The following is a 26,331-nucleotide window of genomic DNA, read 5'->3' as shown; positions in this document are numbered from 1 at the left end:
GTGATCCGCCCGTCTCGGCCTCCCAAAGTGCTGGGATTACAGGCTTGAGCCACCGCGCCCGGCCAGCAATATTTTTAAAGCTCTGAGGTGATTCTAGTGTGCACTCAAGGTTGAGATCAAATGCTCTATTAGACAGAAATCTCTGGAGTAAACTGCAAATTCCAAGCATGTGGTGTTCATGCTGCTTGGCCACTGTATGGAACACCCTTGTAAAACATTGGGCCTCACCTACTGTTCATCTGGGCGCGGTGGCTCACGCCTGTAATCCCAGCACTTTGGGAGGCCAGCGCGGTGAAATCCTGTCTCTACTAAAAATACAAAATTAGCTGAGTGTGGTGGCTTGTGCCTGTAGTCCCAGCTACTTGGGAGGCTGAGGCAGGAAAATCGCTTGAACCTGGGAGGCGGTTTTCACTCCATTTAAACAGAACTTTCAGCCAAGGCCAAATCCAATCAGTTATATGTCTATAGCAACTCTTATAATAGCCATCAAATTGTAAAAAGTTAACTTTCCTTCTCCATGCAGTAGATACTTTTTCTTTTCTTCCCCCCAGTTCCTTGAGAGAATCAAGATTCGTTTTTCATTATATTTCATTGTTCCCTCCATTTTCCTTTCTAAGCCCTCTCAGATTAATCTTCAGTTTTGATTTTTAATAACTTTTTAAAAATAAATAAATTTATTTGTGGGGAGGTTAGATTAGAGATTTGGTTGGTGATTTTTAGATACTTTTACCTGCTTTTTAATACAGAGTTACAGAAGTTTTTTTTCTTCGTTTAATAAATTATTCACATACATTCCCAGATGACAGCCTATATTTTCCTGGATTCTCAGTGATGTTAGAACACATGGAGACATCAGGAAGCTCAGAGTATTAGGAAACCAAGAAAATTAAGAACTTAAAAGTACCGCAAGTTGAAGTACAAGGGGTCAGAGAGAGTATGGAAGAAGATTCAGATCCACATCAAGGCAAAAATGAAAATTTCTGTGATATTTTCCACCCAAGTGAAAAGAAACTGCTGGAGTATAAATAACATTTATTTTTTTGTTTGTTCTATTGTTCTTCAGTTGACTGTAGGAATTAAGAGTTCTGCCTTTTAGAATACCCTGGGCATCTCTTTAAAAACTGGACAGTAAAGGGAGAGACTTTTTTTAAAAAAATGCATCTAATTGTCCCATGGCCCCACAGTTCCCATGAAAATGCCTTTTTTAGCTGAGCTGGTGGAAACCTTTCATTCCCTGTGGTCTGTCTCTAAACGAAAGAGGGAAACTGATGCATTAAACCATGGGTTGATGACACATGGATTTGACTGCAAAACATTCCAGTACCAGCTGGAAGTGCTGCCTGGCTGGCCACATGTGATCCGATGTCAGTTTGGAAAACAGATCAGTGGAACAATGATACCGAAAATAAGGTGAAGTGAATTAAAATTCATAGAGGAAAAAAAATCTAGCTGAACACCCTGGTAGAACAGAAGACCAGCTTCCCAAAGGAAGAAACTTATAATGCAAATACTCCAATTCCACACATTTATGTTTGGACATTCTTATAACTGAAAAGACCGTCTGTGATTTCTGAGCAATATTTATGGCATAGCCATAAAAGAACTGCTTTTCTTTTTTTTTAAAAAAAAAAAGATACTAAGTTAAAAAGTAAGTTGAGCAATCTACATTGATTTCAGCTCGTTTTCTACATACTTATCTGACAGGTATTAAAACTGACAGATATTTTACTAGGAAAATCTGATTGGTCATTAGTGTTCTATAGACCAAAGCAGGCAGTAGTAGCTGATTATTTCACCTTTCATTCAGTGGAGCTAGTTTAACACAGGCAAAGTGCTAATTACTTTCAGTTATGGACTCCTTATTTATCTTGCCCTCATAAACCTCACTGAAAGGGACCCATATGTGGTAAGAGTATGATAGGCTAGATGCAATGATTATTTCAAATAAAAAAATCTAATACTTGGGCAGCAGTCATTGTTGCCTAGTGGGTTCACCTCATGATTATAAGATTTGTTTTCTAAATTGTTTTTGAAAGAAATTCTGGCTGTAGTCAGCACCTTCTCCTCTAGTTTCTTGCCTTCATTTGGTCCTTCCTATGCTAGAAAGCTTATAATTGAAGAGGAAGGAAACAATTTAAAGTAGATTTAGAAAGAAACATGATGACAACTGCTGTGATTTGTAAAAGATGGATGGATGGATGGATGGATGGATAGATACATAGATAGATGGATCAATAGATCAAACTGTGTGAATAGCCAGCAATCCCTGAATTCCAGAGCTGGGCACCCATCCCCATGTGTCAGTCTCGTGAATCAAAGTCTTATAGTGTATCTTTTATAGATATGTTGTAAATATTTCTCAGAAATCACAGACCATCTTTTCAGTTATAAGAATGCCGAAACTGACCTGGTGCGGTGGCTCAAGCCTGTAATCCCAGCACTTTGGGAGGCCGAGACAGGCGGATCATGAGGTCAGGAGATCGAGACCATCCTGGCTAACACAGTGAAACCCCGTCTCTACTAAAAAATACAAAAAACTAGCCGGGCGAGGTGGCGGGCACCTGTAGTCCCAGCTACTCCAGAGGCTGAGGCAGGAGAATGGCGTAAACTCGGGAGGTGGAGCTTGCAGTGAGCTGAGATCCGGCCACTGCACTCCAGCCTGGGCGTCAGAGCGAGACTCCGTCTCAGAAAAAAAAAAAAAAAAATTCCCAGACTTGGCATGGTGGCTCACTCATAATCCCAGCACTTTGGGAGGCCAAGGCGGGCAGATCACAAGGTCAGGAGTTCAAGACTAGCCTGGCCAACATAGTGAAACCCCATCTTTACTAAAAATACAATTAGTCGGGCATGGTGGCACGCTTCTGTAGTCCCAGCTACTTGGGAGGCTGAGGCAGGAGTATCACTTGAACCCAGGAGACAGAGGTTGCAGTGAGCCGAGATCATGCCACTGCACTCCAGCCTGGGCAACAGCGAGACTCTGTATCAAAAAAAAAAAAAAAAAAAATTCAAACTTAAATGTGTGGAATAATTGGAATATTTGGATTATAATTTTCTTCCTTTGTGAAGTAGGACTTCTGTTCTATCTAATAATATGTGTGTATTTCTTCCAGGTATAAAAAGTTGTTAGATGAAAGCCTATTTTAAGATATTTAAGAAGAGCACTATAATGTTGTTTTTCTTAAAATTGGCTGTATTTTAGTATATACCTGGAAGAAAAAATGTTAAGGGAAATTTTCTAAACCTTTAGCTAGTCATTCAATTTGGTAAATGTCTGAAAAGGAGACTATTTCATATTAAATGGTTTTCTCATATATTTTGAGGCTTTTTTAAGTTTACATTCTAAGAAAAGCGGTTCTTGTTTTGGAGCCTATTTCTTGACGCTGTGATATTTAAAAATGGACTGTGGTTAAGTGCATTATATTTTCCTGTAGGAACAGCATTATAATCAGAAGCTGTCAAAGACTTTAACACCAAATAAATCTTTGCAAGGACCAACAGCATATTTTGTAGCAATAATATAGCTCAACTTCCCTAAAATAGTGATATACACTCAAAATTCTATAACTTTTATTAAAGGTATTGACTCATTTATTATGCAGGAGACTTTATGTAAAAATATAGAAACCCCCAAGCCAGCATGTTATATTCAAAATCTGAACTCAAATGAAAGTGCTGAAGTCTAAGAAACACTAATATGTAATTAACAGTATTTTTTTTGCTCAGATAAGTCATGGTCTTTGTGTTTGGACTACTCGCTGTTTCTAATACGTTATATTCACCCGCGGACTCCTTCCCATTTCTGTGTCCCAAATACAGAGGGACAGAGCTGCCCCTTCTATTTACTGTCTTCCTTTCAATATTTATTGTTTTTAAAGAGCCTAAGAGTTTTAAAAGTATCTGTCTTTCTTAAAGAGTATAAAATGTCATCAGCCTCCTTTGTTGCTAAGGAGAATATACAAAGGGGCTAGTATTTTTGATACAGCTTAAATAATTTATTTTGGAGAGTTTATGATTGATACTTGTGAGTATAAACTAGTTATGAACCGACTGGGAATATGATTTCCTGGGTTTTGTTTTTTGTTGTTGTTTGTTTTGATGTTGAAAGGATGAACTCAAAGTCTAGAATTCTTAAAAGAAGCCCCAGCGTTTAAAATTTGGTTATATTATATACTTCTAAACAAAGTAAGCGCTCACTATCCCAATCTTTGGTTGGTAACTATAGCGTGAAGTAGCAGAGAACAGACACCTTGCTGTTTTGCCTTTGTTCTCTGAAGCAGCCTCAGCTTCATTTAGGGAGGTTATGTAATGGAAAGCCCAGAAAGTACTTGTTTGAAGATGTTTCTAAGTTTTAGTTTTATTCCTTAGTCTTCAGAGATAAATGTGGGTAAGACAGTAGAGAAAAATTGCATGCTTGGAGCATGGGTGGAAAACTGGAGAGAGGAGATGAGTCATTCCTGGGGCAAGTTCCTGCCCACTTCCTCTTCTGGAGGCTTTGATTCATGAGCCTGACACATGGGAGAGGGCCTGGCTCAGGGATTGCTGGCTATTCACACAGTTCTCGACAAACCAGAAAAGTCTGCAAATATAAAGTTGCTTTGGGGCCTTCATATTCATCTGGTGGTTTCTAGTCTCAGTTTCGCTATTTTATGAAGGAGAGGGGGCCCAGGTTGAAAACCAAGTATTAATTTAATATTCGTATTAATGGAAAAATGTGTTAGACATATACAAGTTGGAGTTCTGTGAACTGCTACCAGGCTATTCCTTAATTTTCTGCAGATTATTGATTATTCCTTAAATTTTTGCAAGTTTTTAATCATATGTGAAGTCCCATTTTCCTCCACGTTTGAACAGTGCCATCAACTTCAGCTTAGATCACAAGAGAGGTGTGTGTCTTTAGCCTTCACTTTGAGCAGTAATGGTCATCTGGGTGACCCATGACGTGTTTTGGAGACTTTGGAGGTGTGTTTGCAATAGATGCTGATTTCTGTGGGGAAGTAAGTTAATTTCTACATCAGTAATTGTGCTATTCTATTTTTGTTCGGGTTTTTTTTTCGTGAGGGCGGGGGGTTTTTTTTAGCTCTAGGGTAAGGTCAGACAGGCAAGTTTTTGTTATTAGGGCATCTCCAGGAGAATACTCTCTCCTTGTTGGTTTTTGAAAAGGAGCCTTAGCACAGTACTACACAGGGATGTGTCACTGGGGTGGGAAACAGGAGTTACTTTTGGATCTTTATGGATCTCTTCCCTGTTCGGCGATCCACCAACCACCACTGCCCCTGACTCTTTGGGTGGATGTGGACCTTGGATACATGTCATGCATGTTTTCTTTTTCCTGATAATTTATAATTAGAAGCATTGGATTTTGAAGGCTTAAAACTTCAGGCAAGTTACATGATTTTATCATTATTTCGGTCAAACCATTTTTATCCTGAAGAATTCTCCCCTAGCAAACCACAGTTCAGACACCACAGGAAGGTATTGTGGTCCTATCTTTTGAATTGACTGGATATGGGTCATGATCCAAAGTTTTGCACCCATCAAAAATACAGCCTGAATGGTAAAAGCCATCATTTGTAACCATGAATAACTGTCAATACGTGCTCACTTTTCGAAGTTTCTTGCTAATTGAGAACTGACTGCATTTTGTGTAATTTGTCCCTTTTTGCACCAGAATGCAGTAAGTATGACCTGTTTGCAGTGCTGGTCTGTTGCATGCTCCTGTGTTAATAGCTTCTCTAGCTGTGTGAGTTTTGCAGTAAGTGGTTGTTGAATAACCGTGTGGATATAAAATACAGAATCCATACAGGAGTTTTTAAAGGTTATGGGCAAATTTAATTTAGTTGTAATTTAATCCTTAAATTGTTTTGTAATTGTGAAGCTTTGCCTCTGGTTTCTAATCTGCTTGTGTGTGTTTCATAGTCCTGTTTTAGAAGTGTACTTTGAGCTGTTCATAGCTATACAATGTGTCTGAGGACACTAGTGCTTTCCTTTCCTTCTCATTATTTGCTGTTTGATGATTTAGCATAATTGGGTTGAAATAGCTCCATGGGCACAGACTTGCCAAATAACAGATTTGCTCCATGAGACTGTTATCTAAAAAAAAATCAAAGATATGCTTTTATTAGTTTTTTACTTATTATGTTATTAATGTTTTACTTTTACTTATAGGTTTTATTTATAGTTGCATCATATAGGGACATACTTTAGCAAAGCAATTGAGACTTTATGATATATGGAATGCCTTTATGCTGAGTAAATAGTAATAAGGCATCTATACTAGACCAACTTCAGTTTCTAATTGAAATTGTTAACTCTGAATTTGAGCACAGGGTTTTTAAAAATTTGTGTGAAAATGAGGACTGAGAAGTGCCCTTTGTATCTGACTATATTTATCAAAAGTGTTGAAAATAAATGTTTGCCCTTTAGTAAGACCCTTCAAGACGTGAAACAAACAAACTTTTATCCTTGACTAAGTTTAGCATTAACAAGATAAGTCACTGATAGTATATTCACATGTGTTATTTATGACTTCGAGTTTAAAATTTCCTCTGATCACTGCATCACTGGTGATTAGAAATTCCTAGCTGACTTCCAGGAAAGAATGTAGTTAGATGCTGTAGCATAAGTATCATTTTTAAGTTTTCCTAAGTAGGACCAAAATTGATTTTTAAAGATCAACTTTCAGAAGACTCTGTGACTTTTTCACTTCTATCATATGTGGAGGGATTTGAAGGCCAGTGGCTCTGCCTGTTCACAAGGAGCAGTGAGCTTTGGCCGCACCATTACGTGTGGGCTGTCCTTGCTCATTAGACCAGGACTGGCCACCACTGTGGGAGAAGAGTCCATTTTACCAGTGGTGGAGTCATACTATCCCTTGCTCCCACTGCCACCATCTTTGGGCAATAAAGAAAAATAGAGGTGAAAACAACAAGTTTTAGGGTCAGATCTACTTCTTCCTGAATGATGTGGTTCTTGATAAATTTATTCATTTGGTGCCCTCAGGATGTACAGCAATACATTAAGCCCTGCAGATTGTTCAGAAATGATTTAGACATAAAGCTTCTGTCAGTGAATTCATAAGAGATTAATATGAAGGAGAAGCTGCTGAGACTTGTAAGAGTGATCAGGGGTGTGGGCCTTGTACAGAGAGAGGGATTGTTTCTTGTCAGGGAGATGTTTTATTATTTGGGTCTCCATTTGGAAGGAACTTCATTTGTTCATTCACTCAGCCAGTACATACTGAGAGCTTGCTAGGTGTGAGGTGCTATGTAAGGAGTAGGAATACAGTGAACAAGAGAGCATGGTCAGCCCTCGCCCATAAGAGTGTACAGGCTAGTGAGGCAGATGTATGTGAAGTTATCTGTACATGTATACACTTACACATACACACATGTTCATATAACATGATCTATAAAAAGGGTTAGGATGTAAGAGTCAGAGTGAGGGATATGTCTCTGGATGGGGACAGTAAGAGGTCAGTTCAGGAGGACTTCCTTGAGCTCTGAAGTTTCACCTAAGAATGGAAGATTCAGAACTTGGTGCCAGAGATTGTGGAGCTCACTGTGTCTTTGCTGATCTTTCAGCAAAGGAAGTGAGATTGTTTCTAGCTTCTCTGTTTGGGGTGCTTCTCTGTCAACTAAAAGTCTTCATCCTTCAAATATTGCATCATTTGTGTATACTTCATTCATCACTTACTCATGACCCACTCCTCAAGTACCTGCAATGGGCAAGCATCTGTCCTAGGAGCCGTGTGCTGGGCTGCAGTTAAATCTGAGAGATCATGTGTGGCATTTCTCATGGATTGAGATGTCTGAGTGTCATTGTTTTGGGAGAGCTAGTGGCATGGTTTATAAAGCTTTTTTTCATTTTCTCCATACAGGACAACAGCTTTGAGCAGTTCATTATTAATTATTGTAATGAAAAGCTGCAACAAATCTTCATTGAACTTACTCTTAAAGAAGAGCAGGAGGAGTATATACGGGAGGTAATGTTGAAATGCTTTTTTAAAGTGTTGGTCCTTTTTTACTCATAATATAAATTCTAATTCAGAAGATAGCCTAAACAAGAAGCCATATTCAAAAGGCTACAAACTGTACGATTCCATCTGTCACTCTAGAGGAGGCAAAGCTGTAGAGACTGGTTGCCTATAAAAAGCTATAGAGTCAGGGGTTGCCAGGAGATAGGAGTCGTGAGAGGGTTGTGGCTGCAAAGAGACAGCACGAGGGAATTTTGGGGACTGATTATGGTGGTGGTTACTTGACATTACACATTTGCCAAAACTTAGAGAACTGTATACCAAAAAAAGTCAGTATCACTGTAAGTAGATTTGAAAATATTTTGAGACTTTTTTCAATATCAAAAAGTATTGAGTATTCAAATGTATAGTAAAAATAGGTAACAGTTATTGAGCGCTTACTACATAGCAGGTATTAAAATGCTATGTATGGGTTGTCTCATTTAATGTAGTCTTAAAATAACCAGAAGTAGTGTTTGCAGAGTCTTTTCATCATTAATTTAAAAATATATATTTGCTTTTCACCCTTTTATTTTTTAAAATGGCCAGTCTCTTTCCAGGTATAAAATTAGTTATTTCAAAAAATAAAAGGGAAGAATTGTTATGTTTATATTTTTATTTCCTTTTTTGTTTGTTTGCCTTAATATTTTAGTAATGATATTACCTATTTTCCTTTATTTTCTTAGTATCATTTAAAGCCATTAAGGACACTGAATTCTCTTTTATCTTTCTTTCCATATAGATTTTTCTAATGTGATTGTTATCCCCAGTGACTTAGTAAAACAACCCATTTACTCGAAAGCTAAATCATAAATATTTCATCTTTATTTTTTAGAGTACTCATTATGCTTCAGAAATGTTTTATACTTGTCTGGCACCTTTTGGTAACATAAATATTCTAAAAGCACGATTCATTCTTTTCCTGTCTTCTCATCATGAAGAGAATGCCCAAACTTTGATGGGTAACTTAAAACAGTTTGTACAGATCGTTTAAAACGCTTCTAAGAATATATAGAAAGATTCCTAGCTTGCTTTTTGAATAGAAGACAAATAAATGTTTACATTTATAGACAGAATGTAAGTAGACACAGAAAGATTACATTTGTCTTTACGGATTTGGCTTTGTAGCCAGTGTTAGAACCAGTGGATAGGTTTTCATGTCTTTCCTTACGTTGAAAATACTTTATGGTAGCGCTGGCCTTTTTTTAACACTTGAAAGAGTTAACTTCCCTAAAACACAAGATTGACTCTAAAATTAATTTTTTTCCTTATGATTACAGATTCAAAACAGAAGAATCTAGGCCTTAAATTCTTGGGATCAAGTTCTAACTTATTTCCTTATAAACATTGTAAACATACACAAAGTAATATTGACCCAAGGGCCTGTTGAGTAAATATTTGGCCCAGGGCCAGTGAAGTGCATGGGAAATTGCTGCAGATGGGAGAGTGGAATGGACGGCAGTCTCAGAACAGGTCAAGGGTGTTTGCTTCAATCAGATTATGTCAGTGATAGGCAGCTGCATTGAGAAAGTTTTGGGAACTGCCTGTGACATTTGCAGTACCCATTCTCTAAAGAAAATAAATTCAGAGAGGAAGGGAAATATGATAAGATGAGCAAAGTCTGCTTTATGGATGGTAGTGTCGTGGCTTCATCTTGTGTCACTGGATTTTGTTCTGTTTTGTCTCTTAGGATATAGAATGGACTCACATCGACTACTTCAATAATGCTATCATTTGTGACCTAATAGAAAATGTGAGTACTTAGGTACAGTTTTCTAAAGAATGTTTTAGTACTATAATTCACCCTTACAAATGTTCTCAGTGCCTCAATGTTAAGCATTAGTATTTTCACTGTTACACACACACACACACACACACACACACACACACACGCACGCACACATGTTAAGGAACTGCAGAGTTCTAGAGATTTTATTGTAGCCCTAAGAGATCATACACAGTTCTTGAACACATAAATAGACAGCTGGATGTTTTGATACTTAGCCAGGATCCCCTGTGGCCATATCACAACACCCTTTTATGACCTTCAGACACCAGGCCTTAAAGGTACCAGCCTTTCTTGTATGGTTGGATTCCAGGTCTGTTCTGTGGCTCCTGGGCATGTGAGTACTGATCAGAGTAGGCTCTGAGCAACCATCCAGTTTTTTGCCAAATCATAATATTCATTTCATTCCCAAAGCTCTAATGACCTCTTAACATACTATTCAGCAGGTATTATATTAAGTTTAAGAGACATAAAGGGACGATCCCTGGAGCTGAGTTAAGTGGGACCCCAGAAGTGGCTCTAGTACAGCTGTAGCATTGATTCAGATCATACATGCAGAGGGCATTGCATGTGTGACTGCGGGTGGCCAGGGACCTGGAATTTTTCAGGTGACCCAAGTATGTGCATATGCAAAAAGGCTTAAAGTGTGAAAAATTATTGGATAATTTCGAGTAAGCTTTCTGAATCCAAGATTTTTGTTTTTAGATCATATTGTGTATTTTATTATAAATGAATTAAATGTAGGAAGACTAATTTTGTATGTGGAAAACAGGAAACTAATTTATGCTTGGGATTCCTAATACCTGATTTTGAATAAGTAATTTGAAACAGTGTATAAGCTTTATTGTCCTGCAGTAAGCAAGACCAGTTTAGTGAGGTGAGTGCTGTGTTTAAGGAATACAATCACATGCTCTGAATGAGTATCAAATCATTTTCTACTCATCTTTTACAAAGCTTTTTGGGAAATATGTAGTTAGCCAGTATTTTTTTCCTCAGTATTCAGCATATTCCTAAAAGTTGTTTCTCTAATTAAATTGAACATTAAAAACAATATTCTAAGGCATCACTATTTTTCAATAAGAAATAAACTGTGGTTCAAAAAATCTGAACAATGTTGAATGGGAACACTAATATTCCATGTAAGCAGTTCAGATCTCTGATTTTGGCTCTGAAAAGTGAATTTCCTAAAAATTTTCCTGGTACATTTTGTGAAGGAGGTAATTTGCTATGGGAATCTTAAGTTTCAGAATTTCTGGTTAGTATGTTTTCCTTGATAAATATAATCTTGCATTTAATTATTCTCTTTTAAGAAGGGAAGAAAAAGAACAGTGGTAATACACTTAATTTAAGTAGATTATCTCAGCCAAAAATTCCCTTGCAATATGATTGAAGAAGCTCATGTTCACATAGGAACCTGGGTATATAAAGGAAATGTTTCCTTCCAGCATCATTAAACAATAATGTTTGTTCTGGGGGGATGTTATGAACACACTTGATTCCTGAGAGTCCACACTTCCCCAGGGTTTTGTGTGGAATGAATAAATGCTGGTCAGAGGATGTCGTGGCCTTGTGAGCAGAAGGGGAGAGGAACCAGAGGACTTTGCCTGGGTGGAAGTAGGTGGGGTTGATGGTCAGTGGAGTGGATTGTTTTTGGAATTAAGACTTATGACCCCATAGGGGCAGTCCATGGAGCAGCAGTCTTTATTTAGCAAAGTAGAAGCTTCCTGACTTCTGGTTCAGTTTAGGGCTGACTACTCTTGGAATAAAAATGACCACAGGGTCTAGATATGCAACAAATAAATTTTCACTTATGTTTAACATCCATTTAGAAATTCCACATGAATTTCTAAAATCTGAATCTATATGAAACAGATATTCTTGAAATCAGCTTGATTGCAGTGATTGTTAAAAGCAGCATCTCAAATCACAGCATTTTTTTCTAGAAAATTAGCTTTATTTTGAACACATGAACAATTTGGAAACATAGAAAACGAGTTTCCTTCTTAGGAGTGAATCAAATAATGGCCTTAGAAGACTGTGCTTTGTGATTTGAGACATGTTATAGAGGCTGTATTGTCACATTCATTTCTGCTTTTAGATTTGTTTTTGAATCTTTGAGATCCAACTTGTCTTTTTCTAAATTTCAGTCATCATGAGGCTAAGGTGTCTGAGGCAACTCCCGGGTACTGTTGTGCGGGAAGAGAGAAACCAAGAAGACACACTCTTCCCAACCACACCACCATACACACACCTGGGATCCTTCAGGAAAGAGCTGATTCCTGAGGCTTTTGTTATTGTTTTGATTCTCTGCTTTTTGTTATAACTGAACAGACTTTTCTTGTGACTAAGTTGATTGTGTTTGATGGTGTCATTAGGAATAATTATTAAAACAATACAGTGAGGAAGGAAGGAAACTTTTTTATTTCCTTTTTCCCAGAACACAAATGGAATCCTGGCCATGCTGGATGAGGAGTGCCTCAGACCTGGCACAGTCACTGATGAGACCTTCTTAGAAAAGCTGAACCAAGTATGTGCCACCCACCAGCACTTTGAGAGCAGGATGAGCAAGTGCTCTCGGTTCCTCAACGACACGTCTCTGCCTCACAGCTGCTTCAGGATCCAGCATTATGCTGGAAAGGTATGGGGGAGCCGTGAGCACCCAGTCAGGCCTGCCAAGTTACCGCTGCAAGGAGGCTGTGCCTCAGAGATGGGCGTTCGAAACCCCATTAACTTGTGAGGACAAATTGAGCTGCTAAAGTGGTTGAATCAATAAATATTCAATAGAAATAGAATCTGGGCCATGTTGACTAAAATCTTATTAATATAGAAAACCGAAAGCAAAGCTAATGGACTTAATGAAGAGTCTAAATATATTTTTTGAATCAAACTCTTAAGCTATCCTATATAAAATATCTATTAACACTATTGAAGGAGACTTGCCAGTACAAATTAGGAGTCAGTAAAGACTTAAGGCTTTAAAAACACAAGCCATTTAGCAAAAATAATGAATCGTTTGAGATTTTGAAATGACGTTAGGGAAAATATTTACTTTTTTTAAAAAGTACTTATTTATTTGATTAATATTTGGGGGAATTAATTTTATGTCATCTAATATATAAAGACAACCCTAAAAACAATCTTAATTGATTAATCTTTAGAATCCTGAAAGGTTATTGATTAGAGCTAATACTTCCTTTTTCATAAAATTACAAACTTCAAAGGGGAAAAAATTCATGATTATACATTTGCAAAAATTAAGTATATAGTACCTGAATTATCTTTAATTTCAGAATGTTAGAACTTGGTACTTTATGTTTTTATTAGCCTATATTATTAAAAGATAATTTCTGATCAGTTTTTCTACTGCTTCAGGATATTTATGAAAATGTTAGTATTGTTTCTATTTTGCCCCATCTAATTTTAAACAGACTAGAATTGGCATATGAGAACTAAAAAATAAAAGTAAAACCCCAGAATATTTTCAGACTCCTAAAAAAATGCAAAATCCTTTGAAAATGTTATGATAACATTTTTGGAGTTTATTCTTGCAAATCCTGAATGGTAATAGAATTTATTTTGATCTTGTCTGTGATTTAGACAGATGGAATTTAAACTTGGAGGCTAACTCAGTATGAGAGTGTGACTAATGTGTCAGGGATTTTTTGATGGTGAAGGAAGAGGCTGCAGTGTAGATAGTCTTGGAGTATTTTTAATAGTTGTTTGACATTATAGCATGCAATGTGCTGTCATTGAGTTCTATGTGCTGCTTATAGGTGCTGTACCAAGTGGAAGGATTTGTTGACAAAAACAACGACCTTCTGTATCGAGACCTGTCCCAAGCCATGTGGAAGGCCAGCCATGCCCTCATCAAGTCTTTGTTCCCTGAAGGGAATCCCGCCAAGATCAACCTGAAAAGGCCTCCTACAGCAGGCTCACAGTTCAAGGCATCCGTGGCCACTCTGATGAAGAACCTACAGACCAAGAACCCAAACTATATTAGGTATTTCCGGCACATAAAACTTTCACAGTTTAAATGTGAGAGCACCCCGAAGGAATATCATTTTTCCCTTTGTTTCAGTCTGAGTGTAGCCCAAGCAGAGGGTAACTAAAGTACTTACAGATTAAATAATACCTTGTCTGGGATTGACTTAAAAAATGCTCCACTATCCTTTCCCCTAAAATAAGAAAGTAAAAAAGTAAAGTGTGGTGGAGAAGATAGTAGATACTTAATGAAGCTCAGTGGTTGACACCTAGGTGTTTTCAACTTTCTGTATGTTTATTATTATTTTTTTTAATGGCAAGTTAACAAAATGTAAGTGTTTTTTCTGGTCAGTGTTTTGCAGAAAATTTGTTGGCTTCATTTGGGATTCTTGTTATTTTAGCTTAGAGCACAGCATTGAAGCAAGTGCTTTAGTTACAACTCTGGCACTTCTTAGGAGACATGTACTGTTTTCTTCCCTGTGAGAGGTGTAGGCCTGGAGAAAGTAATGATTCCTAAAGCAATCTGAATTTTTTTCAAGGCAGTAGAAAGAACTTCTTAAAAGGGGCCGGGCGTGGTGGCTCACACCTCTAATCCCAACACTTTGGGAGGTGGAGTCGGGTGGATCACCTTAGGTCAGGAGTTCGAGACTAGCCTGGCCAGCATGGCAAAACCCTGTCTCTACTAGAAATATAAAAAATTAGCTGGGTGTGGTGGTGGGAACCTATAATCGCAGCTTCCTGGGAGGCTGAGGCAGGAGAATCACTTGGACCCAGGAGGCAGAGGATGTGGTGAGCTGAGGTCGCACCACTGCACTCCAGCCTGGGTGACAGAGCAAGACTACGTCTCAAAAAAAAAAAGAAAAGACTTCTGGGCTCTTCTCTTTTTCTGCTTCTAGGGCATCTTAGACAAAACTCTCTAGATTTAGTGAAGACCAGCTAGGATTAGAGTTTGCTATGTGTGTATTTGGTGAGCTAGATAATAGAAGGAATGTGTCTGGTGGGTCAGATTTCACAGAGCACACCCATACCCACAAATACCTTCTATAGTTGTCTTTGAAAATGTAGTTATGAGGAAACTAGAGTGAAGAATATTTTTGTGTTTAGTTTGTGTGCCTGATATTTATATTTACAGAAATGTAAGTAGACAAAACCCTCTGGTTTGATTGCCGTCGGATTAGAACATATGTTGGAGAGGATCCTAGTTTCAAAAAAATCCAAGAAACTTTCTGTGATGAGTTGCTTTTGTTATTCTCAATTGAATGAATTTTTTTTTGCATCTTAAGTATATTTTATTGAGGTGTCATTTATGTGAAGTGATATGCACAGTTCTGAAGTGAACAGTTCAATTTTTTTAACAATTTTATATACTTTAATAACCACCACCCAGGTTAAGACATAAAACATTTCCATTACCTCAGAAAGCTTCTTCATTCCCCTCCTTTTTTTAATTTTTACAGTTTTTCTAAGAAATCTTAATAAACCCCCAAGGTTGTGAATATATTATTGTATATTTCCTTCTAGAAGCTTTGTAGTTTCAGATTTCATATTTAGGTCTGTTTCCCCTCAGTGTAGATATCCTGTTGCACTAACACCATATTGAAAAGAAAACAGTCTTCTTTTCCCATTGATTTGCTTTGTGGCCTTTATTGATAATCAGTTCAATGTATATATAGGGGTCTGAACTTACTAGGCTGTTCCATTTGTCTATTTGTCTGTCTGTCTTTAAGCCAGAGAGTAGACATTATTTTTATAAATGGTAAAAGAGAAAGCATAGTAACACTGATGCCAAACAACCTAAGATGTGGTTGTCCACGTAAGTGTGTAATTTCACAGTTGTAGTTAGGCAGCCGTAATCATGAATGTTTAAGTATTAGTTAGGACACAAGGATTGTTGCAGTATGATCCAAAGTTAACAATGATTTAAGCAAGACTGATGTTTATTTCTTGAATAACTTCTAAGTATGAGGACTCCAGAGCTGACAGGGCAGCTCCTTCTGTTTTGTGGCCCTGCCGTTTCCTGGACGTGTTCCTCATCTGCATGGTCAAAGATGGCTGTCCACCATGTCAACAATTGCAGCCAGCAGTAAGCTGGAGGAGACCGAGGGGAGAGCCCGTCCCTTCTTTTAAGAACACTGACTAGAGGCTGCAGACATTACTTCCCCTCTGATCCTAGCGGCCAGAAGTTGCTCACCTGGCCACACCTACTTGCAAAGGAGGTTGGAAAATAAAGCTTTTCCCTGGGCAGCAAAGTGCCCTGTTAAGAAAGGAGAGCAGATATAGGGAGGAAACAGTGTTTTTAATCTTTTTATTGAGGTATAATACATATATATTAAAGTGCATGGATCTTAACTGTACAGCTGTTTGAAGTTTTACAGATGTATGTGCTCGTGTTACCCCATCCAGACAAAGTGGTAAAACATTCCCATCAGTTCAGAAGGTTCCCTTGTGTCCCGTGCATGTCGATCCCCCAATACTACCTCTCCCCAGAGGTAACAGCAATACTGATTTTTAACCATGGCTTAGTTTTGCTTGAACTTGATATAAATGGAATCATAACTAGAGCATGTACTCTTGTGTTGGACTTTCACTCAATGAAATGTCAGTGATACTCATCCACATTATTGCATTTATTAGTGTGTTCTTTTTAAAATGACTGTGCCTGCAGTATTGTATTTATTTTTAGGTTGTTGTAAAATGATTTGAAATAATTTCAAAAGTAATGACTGGGTTTCTTAAGAATAACAAATAATTGTTTTGCTATGAAACAGTTATATATAATACTTTATTAAAACATAGATAATTATATCCATAAGAGGCAGTTTGTAACCTAAAATCTTTGTAATCTTTAAGGTGTATCAAACCGAATGATAAAAAAGCAGCACACATCTTCACCGAGGCTCTAGTGTGTCATCAGATCAGGTACCTGGGGCTTTTGGAGAACGTCCGAGTGCGGAGGGCAGGCTACGCCTTCAGGCAGGCCTATGAACCTTGCCTAGAAAGATACAAAATGCTTTGTAAACAGACATGGCCTCATTGGAAAGGACCAGCCAGGTAAGAAATTCAGTGACCATATTTAATAATGAATGTTTTAAGTAGTCAAATAATATGGGGTTTTTTTCCACATAAAATTCATAAAACAGAATTTTATGAAAAACTGGGTATAACCTCTGTTTTGGACCTTCTTCCATTAGGATACCATTTTGTGCTAAGGTCAAAACAAGACTTATCAAATCCACATTTGGGACTTGTATGGCAATAACATTAATTTTTAGAATATTTCCAAGGTAGGTTCGTAGGAGGTGATTTGTAATTTGATACATATATATTTGTGTAGAATCATAGAAGGGTAGAATTAGAGACAGGTTGGATTACCACTTGTCACTTTTCCCATGAAAAATTTGGCTGCAGAGAGAATCAGTGGGCGGGTGAAGGTCCCTCTCTTTGCCTAGATCTGTACCAGTTAATTGATAGACAATACAAGCAGGTAGGATTCACAATGTCAGTGTTACTGCTGGGAAAGCTAGATTAGAGAATTTAGCTTGGACCCGGTACCATACAGTTTTCAGCTTGTCTGTCCTGAATTGCATTTACTCATCCAGTCCCAGACAGAGTGCTGGACACCGCAGGCCCAGTGGTGCATCCCCATGTCGTGCAAGCTCTCCCTGGGCAGAGAGAACTGTGTGACGGGCAGCTGCTGCAGGAGAGAAATGGAGCCTTGCTTGTTCGGTGACTTTCCTTCTGCTCTCACCAATCAGAGAGGCTGCTTCTCTGCAGGCTGAAGAAGCTTGCACCTGAATACTGCTGGAGGGCTGACATGCCTGTTCCATGGGCATGGGCAGGATATGGGCGATTTTCATTTAACTATACTGGTATTGCCTACACATTCTCAGTGCACCTGGCCTTTCACAGGAACATCAGCACTCTTAGGACACTTACCTTGTATTATAAGACGATCTAGAAACTACAGATGTATGGTGTGGTCTCTGATGCCTAATTTAATACCCTAATTTAATGTAGGATCTGGGTACTGTTTCAGTTCCCATTGCTAATTTCCAGAGTATTATGGTAAACAGGTACCATAATACAGAACATGTATTCACTCCCTGCCTGGCATCTAGTCCTCAGGTAGGTGGAGTGAGGTTTAGTTCTAAAGACTGATGTTGAAACTAGGGTCAAGGATAGAGAGGTCAGGGCCAAGTCCAGTTCTTGCTCCCACTGGGTAAGGCCCACGTTCCTTAGTGTCCCATTGGTCTGGGATTGTCTCTTGGACTGCTTGTATTCTCAGGGGCAGAAACAGTGTTTAAAATATTTTCAGGAATTAACTGAGTGAGTTTAAAATAGATCTGAGTTTCTTGCACACCCTCCTGGCCCAGGTTGGTACATCGTTATACATATATTTGATACAAGTATTGCTTCTACTAATGAAATCAAGAAATTGGCTTTAACACCACATTTTCTTAGAATACATAGTTCTGAACCCAAATTTAGTTTTTCAGTGTTTACTGGACTTGGTTTAATTTGTGGAAGATTCTTTGATAGAAGGATGATTACTGAAAGAGCAGTCACACTTGGAAATGAAGCTATGTTTTATACCACTGAGAACCTGATAACTGTGATAGAAGATAAAACTTTTTGTAACTCAGAAAACTCACTGTTTTTATTTTTATTTTTTTAGGTCTGGTGTGGAGGTCCTATTTAATGAATTAGAGATTCCCGTGGAAGAATACTCCTTTGGTAGATCAAAGATTTTCATCCGAAACCCAAGAACAGTATGTAACCAAAACCTTTGCACTCTGAACTTAAGTTGGAATCATATAGGAAAGTTCTTAAAATATGTTTAACTTTATAACATTACATGAGAGGCTGCCATGAATGCCACAAAACACTTGTGTGTTTATCTACAAATAACCAAGAGGCATGGACAGATAAGGGGTAGTGGAAGAATGTGTATTTTTTATGAACCATCAAAGTCTTTGCTCTGATAGAGTTTACAACACTTAAGAAATCGCAAAGAAACTGTTAGGACAACAGTACAACATTCATAGCAACTGCAGGTAAATTCAGTCTGTATTTGTAATACCTGAATTATATGTTAATTTTAAGAACTACAGCCCTATTATTTAGAGATACAGGAAAGCACTAAAATGAAAAAAATTTTTTAAGTAAAAAAATACTTTTCACATTCTACCTTATAGAACCCCAAGGAAATCTTTTTGTCAATGAATAGATGAGTGTGAAGTATAATGAGTATAGCAGGTGACTGGTAATTTAGAAACGTTGAGATTTTGGAAAGTGTTTAATTCATTTAAGAGAGAATTTTCCAGCATCTGCCTTCCATTAGTTTTCCATAAGTAAACTTAAGCTCAATTCAGCCCCTCTCTGATTTGTCATAAATTCTGAATCACTGGAATAAAAATTGTAAGTCTTTCATGAATTCATCAAAATAATTTTTTCATGGACCATTATCCATATCATGTATAATGAATATGGTTATTCAATTCTTTTTTTCAATGTAATTGACTCCAGCATGATGGCATTTTTGTCTCTTGAAAATTCCTTTCGTTGTGCTGTGAGGTTTCAGAGGATTTTTAATAAGACCATCTATCATTTCTTATTAGTTGTTCAAATTAGAAGACCTGAGGAAGCAACGCCTGGAGGACTTGGCCACTCTCATTCAGAAGATATACCGGGGGTGGAAATGCCGCACACACTTCCTGCTAATGAAAAAAAGCCAAATTGTGATTGCTGCCTGGTATAGGAGATATGCGGTAAGAGTCTCAGTCATTTTAAATCAGTAATAACAATGCTCATTTGCCAACATTTATTATGCACTTACTGTGTATGTGATTTTTACACACTTAATTGTCCCAACAACCTCATGAGATAGTGGATGTTCTTAACGGTTTTTTTTAAAGATGAGAAAACTAAGACACTAAGCTGTTAAGTAATTTGCCCACAGCCACATAGCTATAAGTGATAGAGCTGGGATTTTAATCCAAGACAGTATTAGAGCTCAAGTTCAGTGTACCACACCGCCTTTCACTGATCTAGCTGTATTTGGTTGGAAATACATTTTTAATTTGGTCATCAGATTGGAAGAGACGATGTCCTTTAAACTTTTGATTTGGTTGGGCTAGTTTTTCAGAGTAATTGGCTACTCTTTATTGTAGCAGCTTTGAAAGTGGCTTTAATTCCAGAAAGCTAATGGCATGTTTTTGTAGATTTCTGGTGTTTGTTAAAGGATTGCGTTCTCTTTAGTCCTTAGGTATCTGGCTCTGTTAACTATAGGGGAAAGATTCAATAATAAATAATGTTTACCTAATTAATATGAAGTTTCTTTTTGGCATTTCCTTCCTCAGTTGATTGTAGAGGTTTTGTTGAAGGCGTACCGCAGGTTTGAGAGAAGCCTGAAGGTTTGCCTCAAGGTTAATTGAAACTTGGGCTGTGCTCTCACAAAATGAATTAGATTTGCACTCACATCTCCTTTCTCATATTCTTCCTCTTTTTCAGCCATAAAGAGACTTTGCTATAGGACTGTATATAATCAAGACATAATTTACGCTGACCTATTCTCACATAATACATTTTGGTTTATTATTTCCAAGTTTTACAAATTAATGAGGTACTTAAGTGATTAAGCTAAAGAAAATCAGCTTGAGAGTATCTTTACAATGGCTCATGCTAGTTGAGATTATAACCAGCAGTATACGTCTTAAAATATGAATCTGCCCAGCCATGTGAATGATAGAGTCATTCATATGCATTCTGCAAAGGCACTTTGGACTGTTGTCACCCAGCCTGGTGGCCATGGAGTCTCCTCTGTACACATAGTAGCATCCTTAACTCTCCTGCAGATTGATAATGCTCTGTTTTCTGTTTGGCTGAGAAAGGGAGGACCAACAAGTAAGCAGTCCTCAAGGAGCCCTTTTTATAATTTCTTATTTTGAGGTCATTAAGAAAAGTTTACAAGTATGCTGGATTCATCTATCTTGAATTCTACAAATATTTTTAAAACATGTTAGCAAGGTGGACAAAACAACCTAATTCCTGACTTCCTAAAGCTTATATCTAGTGATAGACAATATGCATTTAAGCAAACAAATAATCAGAACAATTATAGACTGTTGTAAGTGCTAGGAAGGAAACAGAGAACTGAGATAAAGAATAATGGGGAGGCGGGATGTGACCTAAGAGTGGTCAAGGAGAAACTTCTGGGAGGGGCCATTTGATCAGAAGGATGAGAAAGAACAGGCAATGCCAAGAACCAGGAAGATTAAGTATTATTTGTACCTTTTCTCCCAATATAAATCTTTAATATCACCAGATTTTAAAATGTCACTATGTATCATTAGTTCATGATGTCAGGAGTTATAAGCAATATTAGTTTGTAGAATGAAAACTAAGAATAGCCCCAGTTTTAGAGAATGCATTAACTTTGCTCTAGTGTTAACATCTCTTTCAAAATTTGAACTACATACCTCAACCAGTTCACTGCGTGTTACTCAAGCCAGTGATTAAACTCATTATTTTCCGTCAACCAGATAACTCAAAAGATTTCTTGAATGCTCCTTTTTAGTTGCTGATTACTTTTAAGTTATTCCATATTTTGTGATATTTCATGTTTCCTAGAGATGAATTTTCAGGTGAGATGTAGTTATTTTCAAGACATTTATGAATTAAAAAAAAAAACCAAAAAACACAGAGGTTACAAATGGATGTCAGAGTGATAGTCAGATACCATAGCTGTAGGTTGTTCATACATCTGTGGAATATTACTCTAGGAAGAATCCTAGAGATTTTACATCTCCTCATTTAACAGCTGGGGAAACTGAGGCTCAGAGAAGGTGAGTGCCTTGTCTGAGCTCCCAGGATCCTCTTGGATTTTCTCCCTGGCATCCTTTTTTTGTTCCTCTGCCCATCTATTGATACCATTACCCATTACCTCTGATTTTCCAAGACAAAGCCTGGCAGCCTGGGAGGCATCTCCCACCTCAGAGAATGGGGGGCTGAGCCATCTAGCACTTCTAACATGAAGAATTCATAATGTGACTTTAGTACTTTGAAATGCTGTGAATTTTCATCAGGGATGCCCATGTTTCAGTGTATATTCCAAAGTGAATACTGTAAAAGCTCACTTTTCTAGGGAGTATTCCAGCAGCCTTCACTCCAAGGCATCAGCCCTAGAAGTAAGAAAGTCCTCTGGGCATTGAGCTTGTTGAGCCAGAGCTGGGAGCCTCACTAGGTCTTCTTTGACCTTCCCCACCTGGAAGTAACCTCTGCTGCCTCTGAGCCTGCCTCTTGTGCTCTCTGTGCTGCGTCTCTCCCAGGGTACTGTTTATCCTTTATACTGTTGACCTGTGTCCACTTCAAGTCCTTGAGGGCAGGGATGGAGTCAGATGCACATGTATATCCTCATGGTTCTATTAAAAGGCTTTATGCATAGTAGAGGCTCAATACAGAAATATTTAGTTGATTGATAGCAGTTTACTTAAATTTTTAGCTGATTTTCCAGCTTGAGGCAGAGTAAAAGTAGCAAACCTAAAAGAAGCTAGGGAGGTTTAGAGGTGAGTCCAGTAAGTAGCATGGTGAGAAATGATACCAAGAAGAGAGAACACTCAAAAGCAGATGCAGAACTCAGTGAGTTTTCATTCAATATGCATTTACTGAGTATTTGCCGTGTGTGGAACTCTGTATTATAACAGCATGAGACGAAGAAAGTAATGATAATAATGCGGTGTCCTGAGTCATTTAGGAATTATTTTATTCAGCATCCTTAAAGCATACTTTGGATTAACTGTAATAACACTGGATTATTTGATATTTTGGTTTCTTTATGTATTGGTTTCCAGAAGGAGTATGGATAATTAAGAGTCAGTCAGACGATGTGAGCAAATACCCTTTCTCAATCCTTGTGTGCGTTACAGATATGTAACTACAACTGCCAATATCTTCCCCTTTTATCCTACAGCAACAAAAGAGGTACCAGCAGACAAAGAGTTCCGCCTTAGTAATTCAGTCTTATATCCGGGGTTGGAAGGTGAGTTTAAAAGAAGTATGCTTTATTTATTTGGGGTTTTCTGGTTTTTCACAAAGGATAATGTCTTTAGGCTCACCCTGCAGGGGAGGGCTCCTCTGTCTCCTGCCTGGCCTGTAAACAGTCAGATGGAAAGAATAAATATTATGGGCCAAACAGGGACCCGGGTGACCATGTCTTGGTCACTTCCTTCTAACCAGCTTTCTTTTTAGGCGCTTTTGTTCTCTAAGCAGGAAGTCCTTGAAGCAGTACACGTACATGATTTCAATATCCCTTTGCCCCGTGTTTTTGAGAAAAGCTGTAGTACAGAAGGCTCTCTCACAGCCATTGCTTTCATACTCAGACCCCCTACCCCAGTGACTTCCATAACTGTCCAGTAACCATCTTGCAGGCTTGCCATCACGACTGAAAGATCCTGAGATCTGGCCAGGACTAGTGGTGGGGACATGGGGGAGCCATCACAGTGGACAGCCTGGTTCCAGGTCCTTCCTGCCAAGACTTGGTTCAAGGGTCAATGAACTATGGGCCCCAGGCCAAGGGTCAATGAACTACAGGCCACAGGCCAAATCCAGCCTGCTGTCTGTTATACAACCTGCAAGCTGAGAATGGTTTTTATATTTTTAAACTGTTGTTTTTAAAAAAGGAAAAGATGATGATTTCATGACATATGAAAAGTCTATGGAATACACATTTCAGTGTACATAAATAAAGTTTTATTGGAACACAGCCACATTCATTTATTTCACAGATTGGCTGGCTGCTCTAGCACTACAGTGATAGAGTCAAGTCGTAGCAATAGACTGTGTGACCTTCAGAGCCAAAAGCACTTTACAGAAAAAGTTTATGGATCCCTCATCTAGGTCAACGATACTTCAGAGCATGTTCTGACCCCCATCCTGTGAGGAGATTTTGTGGCATGGTCTGGATCCAGAGGGGTAGTGCCCAGGCCTGGAGCCCTTTCAGAGGGTAGCCCCTCGGTCCCGAGTCCAGCAACACTGACTGACCTTGCCCAGGCCCTCGACAACTTAAGGGCTTAGTAGTTGTCCCATGGCAAATGGCAAAACACAAATCTGAACATGTAGAGTAAGTGAAATTGCTGCCTGCAGCTTCTTCCTTGGCCTCATGACTGAACCCTGGGGCCCCGTTTGTAGGCTAGGGACCTCAGAGGAAGGACTCGAAGTCCACCTTCAAACCAGGTGTCCTCCTGGCCCCCATGCAATCAGTTTCCAGCAACTAATGGAAAGAAACCGCTGGTTTGGGATCAGTGAGATTATTTTGGTTTTGCAGTTTTAAAATCTCTTGAATAAGAAGGACAGCTACAGTTACATTCCAGGCAATAATAAGGAAAGAGATACAGTGGCCTTCAGAGGATCATTGGAATCCTCTGGCCACCTTCTGAGAACTGTTTCATCCCACAGATGTGTGCCAGCTTGTGGTGCTGTAGTGAAAGATTTCTCCTGTTGTGTGTCAGGGGATGGGAGGCTGCTGTTGCCATCAAGTGGAAACCACACTGTCACGCTTGATGATGTCTTCATTGTCCACCTTCTCATAGACCGTTTGGGGCTAGTCACCTTCACCTTCTTTAACCTGTGATTTTTCACGATATCGTAGGTGTTAGGACAATCATCTCTTCAGGTTTTTTTTTCAAGTCATTGTCAATTCCATTTTTTTAAACGTTCTTTTGGGTGATTCTGCCCTTTAGGCTCGAAAAATTCTGCGGGAACTGAAGCATCAAAAGCGCTGTAAGGAAGCAGTGACGACCATTGCTGCATATTGGCATGGGACCCAGGTAGGCCAGAGACCCCAAGGAAGGTGGTGGGTCAGCAGTAATGTCATGTGGAACCATAAACCCTCGGCTTCAGGGGCAGAAAATGTTTCACTGGCTTGAGCTACTGAGCACGTGTTTGCCTCTTGCTCTTTCCAACATTTTGTTGTGGGGTGGTGGCACATGCTTTTGCATTTACCATTTGGTGGTGACTAGTGTCTCTCTTTTTCTTTCTTCATTGAAAACCAGCAGTAACCTTTCCTGCCTTAAACTTTTCTGTAACTCCTTTTCAAATGCATCACAGGCGCGAAGGGAACTGAGACGGCTGAAGGAGGAGGCTAGGAATAAACATGCTATTGCAGTTATTTGGGCTTACTGGCTTGGATCTAAGGTACTTGTTGCACATATCCCAACACTCCATCCGGGAATTCTGCAATAATCAGTCCTTATCTCTAGACTATTAGGGGATGAATGACTGCAATTAATAGTGGCTCACACTGGTGCATGTCCTAGCCGCCAGATTTAACACACCTGGAAACATTAGTTCAGTAGTATGCATAGGAAGCTTAGGCATGCGTAGGCCAATAAAACTAATTGCTTACTAAAAAGGCACTAGTACCATTGCTCTTTAAAACAAAACAAAACAACTCTTAAATAACATGCATGTTTAGGTTCCCCCCTCCCCACTGATGAATGCTAGCAGTTTTTTAGAGGTTTTCTGGAGGGGTTGCGCATGTTGGGAATGTTCAAGTTTGGGCTTCAATCGGTCTCTGCAACATGTTGACAATGGAAGTGCCTCTAACATATGTCTTTAAAAAATTAATTTATCAATGAAATTTTTTTTTAGGCTCACTGTGGCAGCTATTGATTATTATAAGCAAAATATTACATGTGCAAAGAATTATCATCTGTGATTTAACAGAAAACTATGTTCATGCACAGCTAGCTATAATTGCCACTGAAGAATCCCAGGAATTTCAGCATCAGCTGTTTGTTTTCAGAAACAAAGGCCTCCTGAAATCCTCTCACTAATCCCCAGGCATAGTCGTGGGCTCTGTGAACATTTCACATACCCCAAGGGACAAGATTTTTAGATGTTTTTGTTACTTAGAAAATCAAAGGTCATCTTTGCTAAAAATGTGTATTCCAGTTAGAAACACAAACATCAACAGAGTCCTGTGTTTTGAAGTCCACCTTGTCAACATTATAAGCCTGTCTTGTGAGAAAATGAGGAAAGTCAACATCTGCCTGAATAAAGAGCTAAATTTGCCAAAAACTAACCAGAGTTGTTCATTTGTGCTTTTCCTGAAAAATCTGTGAAGAACAAACTTGTTCCTCTAGTCAACTGAGGGAAATGTAGCAGAAGCAAGGACTCTTAGATGGGTCTTGCTAGGATTTCTCCATCCAGTGAGTTCATTTCCCAGTCTCAGTACTATAATATCTTGAACAATTAGTACCTATTTATATCCTTTAGAATAGCTTGTCTAAGATTATTTTTTCCCTAACAGTAATTTTTAAACCTATAAGTTTAATCTATAATTGCTTCAGTCTTCAGTGTATTTCACTTTGGGGACCTTAGCGAAAATTGAATTTTTATACATGCCACTTTTCATTTTTTGACTAGAAGTAATTTTTGAGTTTTGTTAGTTTTGGTTTTTGTTTGCACTTCAGAGAAATAGCCTTTTTTCCTCCCAGTTTTCTAGATGATTGTTCACAAGAGTTATCTTTTTTCCTTCCAAAGGGATGAACTCAGA

At 38.4% G+C, this 26,331-nt stretch overlaps 1 protein-coding gene across 4 annotated transcripts in view; it reads left to right on the top strand.

Annotated features, from left to right (window-relative positions):
- Positions 1–26,331, top strand: part of MYO1B (myosin IB) — a 184,379-nt gene that overhangs the window by 132,912 nt on the left and 25,136 nt on the right. For 2 of the 4 annotated variants that reach the window (XM_011936423.1, XM_011936422.1), the window contains exons 14-23: positions 7,877–7,981; positions 9,702–9,764; positions 12,235–12,435; positions 13,571–13,797; positions 16,629–16,829; positions 18,454–18,547; positions 19,397–19,546; positions 22,747–22,815; positions 24,515–24,601; positions 24,882–24,968. In XM_011936423.1, the coding sequence (XP_011791813.1) occupies positions 7,877–7,981; positions 9,702–9,764; positions 12,235–12,435; positions 13,571–13,797; positions 16,629–16,829; positions 18,454–18,547; positions 19,397–19,546; positions 22,747–22,815; positions 24,515–24,601; positions 24,882–24,968 (1,284 nt within the window). Of the gene's footprint in view, positions 1–5,668; positions 5,675–7,876; positions 7,982–9,701; positions 9,765–12,234; positions 12,436–13,570; positions 13,798–16,628; positions 16,830–18,453; positions 18,548–19,396; positions 19,547–22,746; positions 22,816–24,514; positions 24,602–24,881; positions 24,969–26,331 lie in introns of all 4 variants that reach the window. The other 2 variants (XM_011936421.1, XM_011936424.1) reach the window with 2 other exon arrangements.

This window comes from Colobus angolensis, unplaced genomic scaffold (assembly GCF_000951035.1).
Source record: "Colobus angolensis palliatus isolate OR3802 unplaced genomic scaffold, Cang.pa_1.0 Scaffold153, whole genome shotgun sequence".
Lineage (NCBI taxonomy): Eukaryota > Metazoa > Chordata > Mammalia > Primates > Cercopithecidae > Colobus > Colobus angolensis.
The sequence above is the reverse complement of the archived record's forward strand: the minus strand, read 5'-3'. Positions and strand labels throughout refer to the sequence as shown.